Genomic DNA, 10,291 nt, shown 5'->3' with positions numbered 1-10,291 from the left:
TGAATGAAACAAATGTGTCAGTTTGACAAGACCAAATTGCCATATCTAAAATGAAAAATCCATTGACAATCGATAAATTATTTTTTGTTATTTAGTCTAATAACTTCGATAATGATTATTAAAATTTAATAAAATGTTATTTTTAAATGAAGTTACATTCATAAATTATCGTTCATATTCTTCAAAACTGAATAATTATTTATCTATTAAATAGGTCTAGATGGCGCTAGTTGATCAGCCTTCAAGTTCGGAAAATGGAAAAGCGGATGTTATTGATTTGGGCGCGAATGACATTCCTATGTTTAAACTATATTTTTGTGTTTGTAGGTTATAATATATAGTGTTCTTTTAGATAAATCAATATGTCACACAGAGGGTTATCGGAATCGAAGACTGAGTATTTAGAAATAGGTGAATACAATTTCACTTGGCCTAGAGAAAATGGTTCTCTACATGATTGGGGATCCATAAATTACACAATGCCTTCAGGTATTTAATCATCTATTATTTTCACCTGTAAATATTATAGTTTACACAAAGCCCAGGTTAAGTTTTTGCTTTGTTTATCAGGTCCATGGTTTTGGCCGTGGTGTCCATTGTGGCGAGTTCCACAGCACCCATTATTCCAGGTATAAGTTTTATACTATTATGAAAAAATAAACATGTAGGTAAATATAAAGTTATGGTAGGTATATGGAACTAAGAAAAATTTTACCAGAAATAATGTTTCAGCTCTCAAATTTGCTGTTTGTAGCGTCTTATTGTGCTCCAAGTACAAAGAAGGGACAATTATGGATGCATACAATTTTAATATTTGGTAAGTTCGACCTTTAATATATTTATTATTTGGGAATATTTATTAAATGACTAGTGGACTAAGAATGTTCTTTTAAACCAGGTTTTATGCTGTATTCAGTCTGGGCTTGGCACGTCATATGTTCGCCAGACGCATTCTCATGGAATTTTGGTTTTGTTTTCCTAAATTTGGCCCAAGTCGTGTATTTAGTATATGAAATGAGACCGGTAAAATTCGATCCTGAACTCGAAGAAGTATATCACACCCTATTTGAACCATTTAAGGTATTATAGTAATATTCTTATACAGGGTGTCCCACTATTGGTATACTAAGCGCGAATTGTAGTTTTGCATACACTGATCACATAAAAAATATTTAAACAACAAAATTACGACAAAAAATTATTTCTAAATTTTTCCTGAATATCCATGTTTTCTTCTCTATTCTATCTTCGCACAGCTGGCATATACCGCTTCGCTAATGTGAGCATTTTGTCTATGAAAACATAATCTTAAACGATAGCTCACGCGCTGGTGGCAAAGTTGGGCGGGTTGCTTGTTATGGTTGTACAGTGTACACATAGAGTTTAAAAAATTCATCTATTTGAAAAAAAACTGCATTTGGAATTTTATAAGTATTTTTTACGTACTCAGCGCATGCAAAACTATAACCACTTTTGAGCTTAGTATACCAACAGTGGGACACCCTGTATACCCACAATTTTTAAATTGTGAATAAAAACAATCTTAAATATTATTATGTTATGAAATAGGTATCTAGATTGCAATTTAAACGCATGGTTTCTCCTGACTTCGCTCACGTAATGTCGCTTCACGCTGGTGAAGCTTACGCCATGCAAAACCTTACAAAGACGGACAGACTTGGCTTATTGTTGTCTGGAAAGGTAAGTTTTAGTATTAAAAAATACACATTTTTTATGCAAGTGGCATGTAGAATCTTCCATCATTTAATTCCCATTAAAAATTGTTTATAATACATACCCTTTTCTCCCATAAGATTCATTTGAAATACTATATTATGTATATTGTATATGTATTTATATACTTAGGTATTTAGTTACGAAGGTTTTTCTTCCTTTAGGCTTTTCCTTTCAAGATTTCCATTATAGTTATTGAAATATTATATCTATGAATAATTAGATATTATACTTAACACATTTATATCCTTCTGAATATTTTTGTCACGAAATACCTACAAAGACTTACTTCTAATAATCGATCATAAATAAACCGATAATGAAAATAATTAGGCTACATAATATGCTTTAACTTCGACCTTAACCAAACCACAAACCGCTATCGTCCTTGATAGAGATCCTCAACTTAGTTAACTTATTATTGCCGATATTGATCTCTTAAACTTAAACTAACTAGGTAGATCAATATTGACACAAATAATCAACATTATTTTGAGTTGTTTGAAACTATAAGTTATAATGTATAACCCGAGCAGATAGAGAAAAGATCTGAAGATGGCGTCCGCTCGCATGCGTTCTCGCTCACTCTCTACCGCTGTGTATAGGTACTCAAACAGTGAAGTACGCGTTGCAAAAAAAAATAGTCAGGCGGGATTCGCTTTCTGAGCTAGGTACTTGATGCACTTCGAGTTATAGTTGCTTTTATTGATATTGTTGTTTTTGTTGAGTTTGATTGTTATATTGTTTGCGTTACATTTGATTGTTATTTATTTTCTCTAACAACGTTTTGTTACAAACTTTATTAAAAACAAATGGATAAACCAAAAAATGATATTAGAGAACTTGATTTGCCAACCCTACCATAAGTATACCCGTCGCCATCTCAGATCTATTATCTATCTGCTCGGGTTATACATTTAATATTTTGGCTTTCAAAATCTACCTACAGCTACGTTATAAAAATTGTATGGAAATTATAACTCTATAAACTCTACTACTAAAAAAAATAAAGCAAACATATTGATATATTCTTTAATCCCTATTTGGAAACTATATTATTTTGCTATAATGTTCTACCTATCCGAGTGATGCATAAAATCGGTTCTACCTATCCGAGTGATGCATAAAATCATAATCCCGACCATTGCTTACTTGTTGAATCGCAATATATAAAGCAAAGAAACCCCCATTACCATTTGGTTATTAGCTTACAGCTATCTTAAGAGAATAATTTACTTCGTACAGCTCGTATCTTGCTTCCACAAATTATGCAAATGGTTCGCTTGTAGTATGGATCGTTTCACAGCGAGTGAATTTTAAACAATTTTTGTGGTTGCACGTGCCAATGTTTGCTCTTCTATATTACATCAATTAGATGAGCTTCTCTTATAGTATGGAGCAAGATCCTAAATTCATAAACATGTCACGTTAGATATGCAGGTCCATACAGACAGAATATACGTCGTAAATTTTAGATATTTATTTTATCCCTGCACGTAAAGTATATTTTTCATATGCACATATATTAACTAATTAAATGTAATGATAAAATAAAAATGACGTAAGCATTTTTCTTGAAAAAACAAAGATTCGTTTCCTTCCTGTAGCTTGTGCTCTCCATTGCTTTTATGTACTTTTAAGAAAAGGGATTAAATCATTATTTAGACAAATTATTGAAAATTAAAATAAATTTTACATTGTAACAGGTTAATGTAATGAGCGGCCACCAATTTCTTCATCCAATACTGCCGTGTGAATTTTTGGACTCACCTGAATTCGAGTCTAGTAGAGCTACGATTGATGAAAAATTTAAGGTAAGGGTTAAAAATACCAAACATTTTTGTATACTTACTTCTATTTTTTCTTGTATTATTATAATATCACGTCCTGGAAAATGCTTTTAATATAGATATTCTTACATACCACAGTCATATCTAAATATTAATATATGCATAAGTTTAAGGTCTGGTAATAACTATTTACTACGTAGTTATTTGTTAGTGCGGCCTCTAACCCGGACAGCTATGGCTAAACTATCGTGTGTGACTTCAGAGTTCAGACCACATATTATCATAGTCTATTAAATTATTAAATGAATTGACGTAATAAACATTTTATTTTACAATTATTTTTAATTCATTAATTAATATGCTCACTTCTACAAACATACTCATATAAGTAATTAAATCATAAGACAGAGATAATTATTCAATAATAAAAATTATCGCAAATTATTCGGGTTTAGGTACAATTCTAATGTCATTTATAACTTCTATTTCCTGAATTAGTTCAAAAATTGGTGAAGTTCAACGTCTGTATTACAACGGATGACCTAACTTTCACCCCTGAGGCATTGTCCTGTCAAAGGTCGATTTCATTGCGAGGACGTTTCTCTTGAACTTTTTCAAAACAAGGTCATAAAATTTCGGTGTTCGTGCCACATTTTTGATTTTTTCTTAGTTAGAATATGAAATCCAATATTAGGTATTTTACCCTATACGATCTCTTCTCAGTCTCACTCTATATTTTTGGAAATATAATATGAAGAAAATATTACTTGAATTGGTTTAGAGTACGAAACAATAAATGCGGCTTTCGTAGGTACTGCAGCAGTCTGTATTCTGAAAATCACAAAAATCAAGCATTAAAAAATTTCACGCTGTAAATTCAAGTGGACGTTGACACGCCATTTAAAAAATGCCGCCAAGTTTTTGAAACAAATGATTAATTGATGCAGTGCTTTTAAGTAACTAAACCTATCCATTTTAAGTAGAACGACAAAGATTAGTTGCATCGGAGTTTCGTAACCCTACATTTACTATTATTCTTTTTTCTTTCCGTCCGCGGATAATATAAAAAAATACGGTTTGTAATAGGTTCATATTAATTGTATTACACGTTTTTTTTAACTACCCGCTATAAAAATGAGCTAATCTTTTGCATTCTATTTTTATGTGGAATAAATGTCTACGGTTTTCATTTTTTTATCCAAGTATATTTTTATTTACCTTAAGTGTTAGCCTGAGTACCTTAAGTTAATCTGACCTTCACAGGCTTTTGTGTTCAAGTTTCTGATAGTTGTTAATTTCGAAAATTTAAAAGAGATTTTACATTAGGTATATTATACACCTTATAATGTAGTTTAATTTTCGCATTATATACAAGTTATATCATCTAATAAAACATCATTATTCTACCAAACTATAGATATTTCATATTGTGTATTGTAAGTATTGCCATAAATCTCTTTGGAGAGTTAATATTAACGTCAATTCTACTGATGGATTATTATAGCCGAGTACAGACTTCGGCTATACCCCCTGGGAAAACAGATCTGAGGCTCGTTTTTACATTTACTCGAACCCATTATTTATAATTTATCCTCCTGTTATTTCACCTTTGAATCTTTTGCACGAAAATCGATTTTTTTTATTTCAACTTGACCAACGCTGTTTGTGAGTAAATGAAGTGTTAAAGCAAGAACGGTGAAAAGAGGAATATCTGTTTATTATTTTTAACGTTGTAACGGTCAAAAATAATGCTTACATTACTAATGTGTAGCCCATTTAGCCCTTATTGTAATTGTTTCGTGGCCAAGCTATAAGAGAGTGTGTGCTGACCTTAATTCCTTTTTGTATTTATGTAGGCTATTCTATGTAACGTTTGAAGCCTCTTTGCTGAATTCATATTTGCACGAATAGCTCTTTACTTTTGCGTTATTTCCTGACAATATAGAAGCAATATATTCAAACTGAACTCATACTAATTAGAAGGAATGAATAAAATGGACCTAGTTACATACATTAATATTGACAATAAAAGTCTTCTTGATATATGAAGAACTAGGTTTCCACCCGCGGATTCTCCCGCGCAGTCAAAGAAAAACCCGCATAGTTCCCGTTCCCGTGGAATTTCCGCGATTACGTAATTTTCCCGAGATAAAAAGTAGCCTATGTCCTTTCTCGGTCCTTTATCAAAATATCTCTATACCAAATTTCTTGCAAATTGGTTCAGTAGTTAAGGAGTGATTGAGTAACAGACAGACAGACAGAGTTACTTTCACATTTATAATATTATAATATATACGTATAATATATAGTATGGATAATGTAATGTCATAACCTCATTATATTGAGCAATGTGGGAAACACACACGTCACTTTAATGGCGTCATTATTTAGAGCAGAAGTGGCTCTAACACCGTGACGAACTAACCTCTCAAATGACCTACATTGCCTAAATGTTACGCTTCAACCCGCTCTATACGAAAGGGTCCTCTATAAACTATGTACATAGAAGGAAGTTCAATTTGCTTTTATTCTATTACTGACGCTTGACACGTTTGTTCTATATTTCCTTTGGTACATAAATTCTTGGAAGCGAATTGAAAATAATTACTGTGATAAAGAAAAATATAGTGCTTACAGCATTTTGATTATAGTAGTGGTTCATCATGCAACACGTACTAATTAGGCAAATTTGAATGGAAAATATACAGGACTTAATATTTACTAACTCCAGAAGTTGAATTCTAAATATTTTTCGAAATAGCCGCTTTGAATTCGAATATATACCTACATCATATATTTAGGGAATGTGAAGAAACATAATAAATATTTCTTGATTAACGAACTTAGGAAATTTGAAGAAAATTTTCAAGAATCCTTCAGTGGCTCTACGTAACTCTCCACATACCTATCATTTGATACATTAGAAAATGCCACGTTACATACCCCATTTCGTTGACCTAATTGCGATCTGATACCGCGGTATAAAAGCCGAAGGGGCTATAAATGCAAGAAACTAGGTTAAATATCGATGAACTCTTAACACTTTCGAATGTGCTAGACATTCATGCTATACTTGCCATATTGTTTGTGTTACATGAAATGTTTACACGACATGGTATAGGTATAGTAATTTGCGATTACATTGAGTATCTACTTGAGAATATATACCTACATATAGGTAGGCAGAACATTGATTTCTTAGGTAGGTACGTACGGTGTAAATTTTAAACTTGTTTGTATAGTTAAGTAATAAAGAAGCGGATGTAAAATGTGCCAAAACATGAGTAACTGTGAACTTTTGAACAAACTGGCACCCAAAACGGCCCGTAAATTTTCTTGGGAAAAGTTTCTTTTTTTACTTGCTGTCTACTGACACTCTCGGAATTTAATTGGATTTTTGTGGGCAACCCCTTTAATGGAAGGAAAGAAGACAATTTTGTACACACCATCTATCCAACTGAAATTTCCTTCAAAATCCTTTCATCCGCTATGATATTAGCCGATACACCCATAAATTTATTTAGGTTAGTACCTACGCTCTTTTCATAAAAGTTATGATTTTGATAAAATATTTGTTGCTTCGATTGTTTACATTGTTATTGCGAGAGTAACTTAATTTAATTTGCAATAATTTTTATTAATTTTTCTGATAGATAATAAGAAAATTCCTTACCATTTAATGGTTTTAAAGTGTTTTAAAATCAACGAAAAAAGCCTTGGTAAAATATTCGTATTTTACCAAGGCTTTTTTCGTTGATTTTTTTGTTGACACCAGACCATATTTTTTGATTTATTTATTAAAATTCTGTATATTTGAAGTGAAGTCCACAACTCGTAAAATTAACAACGATTCAACCTCAAGACCAAACGGTTTGTGCGTCAGAGAGGTGCTTGGCTTAAAGGGTGATTAAAGTAACAAGCTTTTAATTCCGACTTTATGTTTTTTAACTAATTTTTCTTATTAAAAGTCGTTAAGATGTAAAGGAGTAAAAAGTCTATATTATGTCCAATGGGCAGCTAAACAAGAATAACTTCTACCCGACCTTACTTACCTTATTTATCATTTGTAATAATTTTTTCTTTTATCTTAAACAAATAGAAAGATGTAATAACAGCATAAATTTAAAAAAGCCCCCTTATTAAATTGTTTGTAGTTTGTAAAATTGTTTACTTTTAAAGTGAAAAACTGTTTGTGTGCTACAGATAGGTACTCTTCATTACGTAAGTGAACAAAGTTCAGCAAAGAGACTTAACACGTTACAAATGAAGCCACATTAAAGCTGATGCACTTTTATGCAATCCGCGCGTTGTTCTCAATGGGGCTTTTCGTTAAAACAAAAGTTGTCATAGCGATTGTTTTTGTTAAACATTGAAGCGAGATTGTTTGTAATTGCCTTTTAGGTGTCGATAGTAGCAGCGTCATCATGCCGCTACGTGTACTGGCAGCGAAGTTCTCTCGAATATTTGTTCGTCAAGGAGCCGTATTTAGCTAGCGTGGTGACCACATTGATCGCTCGCGATATTACCACAAAGCTTTACGCCATGAACAACAAGATCGTAACTGAAAGGGGCTCCCATCTAGATATAAGATTGCCGAGTATATCGCACGCTTTAGCCCGCAGCCCGAGGAAATTGCGCTCGGCCAGCAAACCGCCACCGCCTACTACCGTACAACCGGTGCCGCCGGAAAAACGACCCAGTGAGTTTCATCAATTATAAACTATAAATAAATACAATATGGATGGTTTATATTTTTGCTTCACAGATTGAAATACAAAATCTATTGTAATTTTTTTGTTTGAATATTAAAATGGCACCTGAATTTATTTCCATCTATATGCTATCTACATATGTTAAAAAATTAAAGCATTGACTAGTGATATATTATTTACGTATAAAGTTTACGATAAATTCAACTTTTCTCCATCGTTAACAATTTCACAATCATATAGTATACCTATCTATTACCTTCATAAAATATATAAACACATTTTATTTAGGACAAATTTTGCGTCAAGGCCAAAATATAATCTAAAATGCACAAGATGCTCATGGTTGTACTTCGTACTTATACAATTTGCGTACGGTTCATTTATATTGCCGAGGACGATGAACCATAAAATTGACGTCTCCATTACATAATAAAGTTCTCAGAGCCGTCTGGCAGTATCACGATGCGCCTCGCGACATAAATTGCGGAACATTTGTCCCCACTTGGCAACATTTAGAACACAACCAATTCAATCAAAACCTTGGCCATAAGCCGATACAAGGCAATAGCATATTGTTTATAATAAATGCATCCTTGAACTGACAATAGCCAGCGAGAACTTTAAAAAACTTAGCGATGTATATGTATAAGTATCTTGTGAAAGTCTTCTCTAAACTTCGCATTACTCCAGTTTTATAGTTTGTAACTACACTGAGCATGAATTTATCGGAAAACTTTCAATCTTAACATTCTAAAAATATACAGTTAGTAGAGTTTATTTAATGTTTCTGGCAATCTAGACATTTTTCCTTTACCTAGTGTTTTTAAGAATGTATATATTATTTACTTTCATTTTATGTTACTTTCATCATTAAGTATCATGTGAATACGTTATTTAAATTTATTAACATAAATAGGGCAGTCGGTAGAGCTCATTTTATTGCTTTTGCTATACACGTTAATTGTATCACTTAAAAGTTCACCGCACTTTCATTAATTTAATTACTAAAATTACAGCTCACCTATTCAATTTCCATAACAGATGTGAGCCAATCATCACAAATTTTAAATAAATTTGACAAATAAATAAACATATTTCAGGAAAAAATCTGATTCCCGACTATTGGTCTCGGGACGTAGATAATACCGTACCCACTTTAGCAAAAAGGAATGGTGTAGCCGCATCATTTCCTGAGGGTGATGAGGAATTGATCCCTTTAGCAGCTCATGAGGAACCAGCAGCTTCGTCTGACGATCTCTCTGTAGCTGACTCTTGTCCCGATACATCTTCCAAGTATCATAGCTGTGAAGCCGTTGAGACGGATGACGAACTTAGACATTAAGATAATAAATGTTGTGAAAATGAAAATAAATGTTATCGCTTTATGTTTGTGTTTTATTTGTAGTTGTTAAAATCTAGATACTATTTTGAGGAGTTTGGCGGTTCAGATAGGTACCTTCATGTAATAATCAAATACTATTCTGACAAATGTAATGATTTAATAGTTTTATAATAATGATCCAGGTACAAATGGAAATTACTGAAATTCCGTGAAGTAACATATTTATGAAATAAGTTCCCAGAAAATTAAAAACATTCTTTCGAAACATAGACCTACATCGTTTATGAGAGTGTAGTTAAAAATTATTTATAAGACAATAAAAAATTTACATACCTCTGGAAAATAAATTTGTTGGGTTTTCATCTCTTCAAATCTATGTTTAGTACATAAATTAATTAGTGCACTGTGAGGATGGACAGCATGTAGCTGTTTAGCCTATTACCTCTAAACTAATCTAAACTATTTATTTCATTGGAACAACAATGAAGTGAGGTTGACAGTGAGGAAGGAGTTGAAAATATATGCTCAAGTAAGTTAATCCGGAAAAAAATTAACATGTTTCGTTTGTAGCATGAGCAGTATCTGTTTGAAATGCAACACGTGTGATTATCATATCTATATCTTCAATTTTATTTAATATAAAATATGCTATTACTTTTACACGTGCTATTTCATTAAAGTAATAAAGAGACATAATGGTATCATTTATTTGT

At 32.1% G+C, this 10,291-nt stretch overlaps 1 protein-coding gene across 1 annotated transcript; it reads left to right on the top strand.

Moving 5' to 3' along the window:
* The first annotated feature begins 286 nt into the window (after positions 1-286).
* On the top strand, positions 287-9,611 carry LOC123692530 (popeye domain-containing protein 3-like). The gene is made up of 8 exons (XM_045637289.1): positions 287-489; positions 571-629; positions 733-817; positions 899-1,080; positions 1,570-1,701; positions 3,441-3,548; positions 7,926-8,223; positions 9,337-9,611. The coding sequence occupies exons 1-8, from the start codon at positions 363-365 to the stop codon at positions 9,576-9,578; spliced, it is 1,233 nt and encodes a 410-aa protein (XP_045493245.1). The 5' UTR covers positions 287-362; the 3' UTR covers positions 9,579-9,611.
* The last annotated feature ends 680 nt before the right edge of the window (positions 9,612-10,291 follow it).

Source organism: Colias croceus, chromosome 6, assembly GCF_905220415.1.
Source record: "Colias croceus chromosome 6, ilColCroc2.1".
In the NCBI taxonomy this organism is placed as follows: Eukaryota; Metazoa; Arthropoda; class Insecta; order Lepidoptera; family Pieridae; genus Colias; species Colias croceus.
The sequence above is the reverse complement of the archived record's forward strand: the minus strand, read 5'-3'. Positions and strand labels throughout refer to the sequence as shown.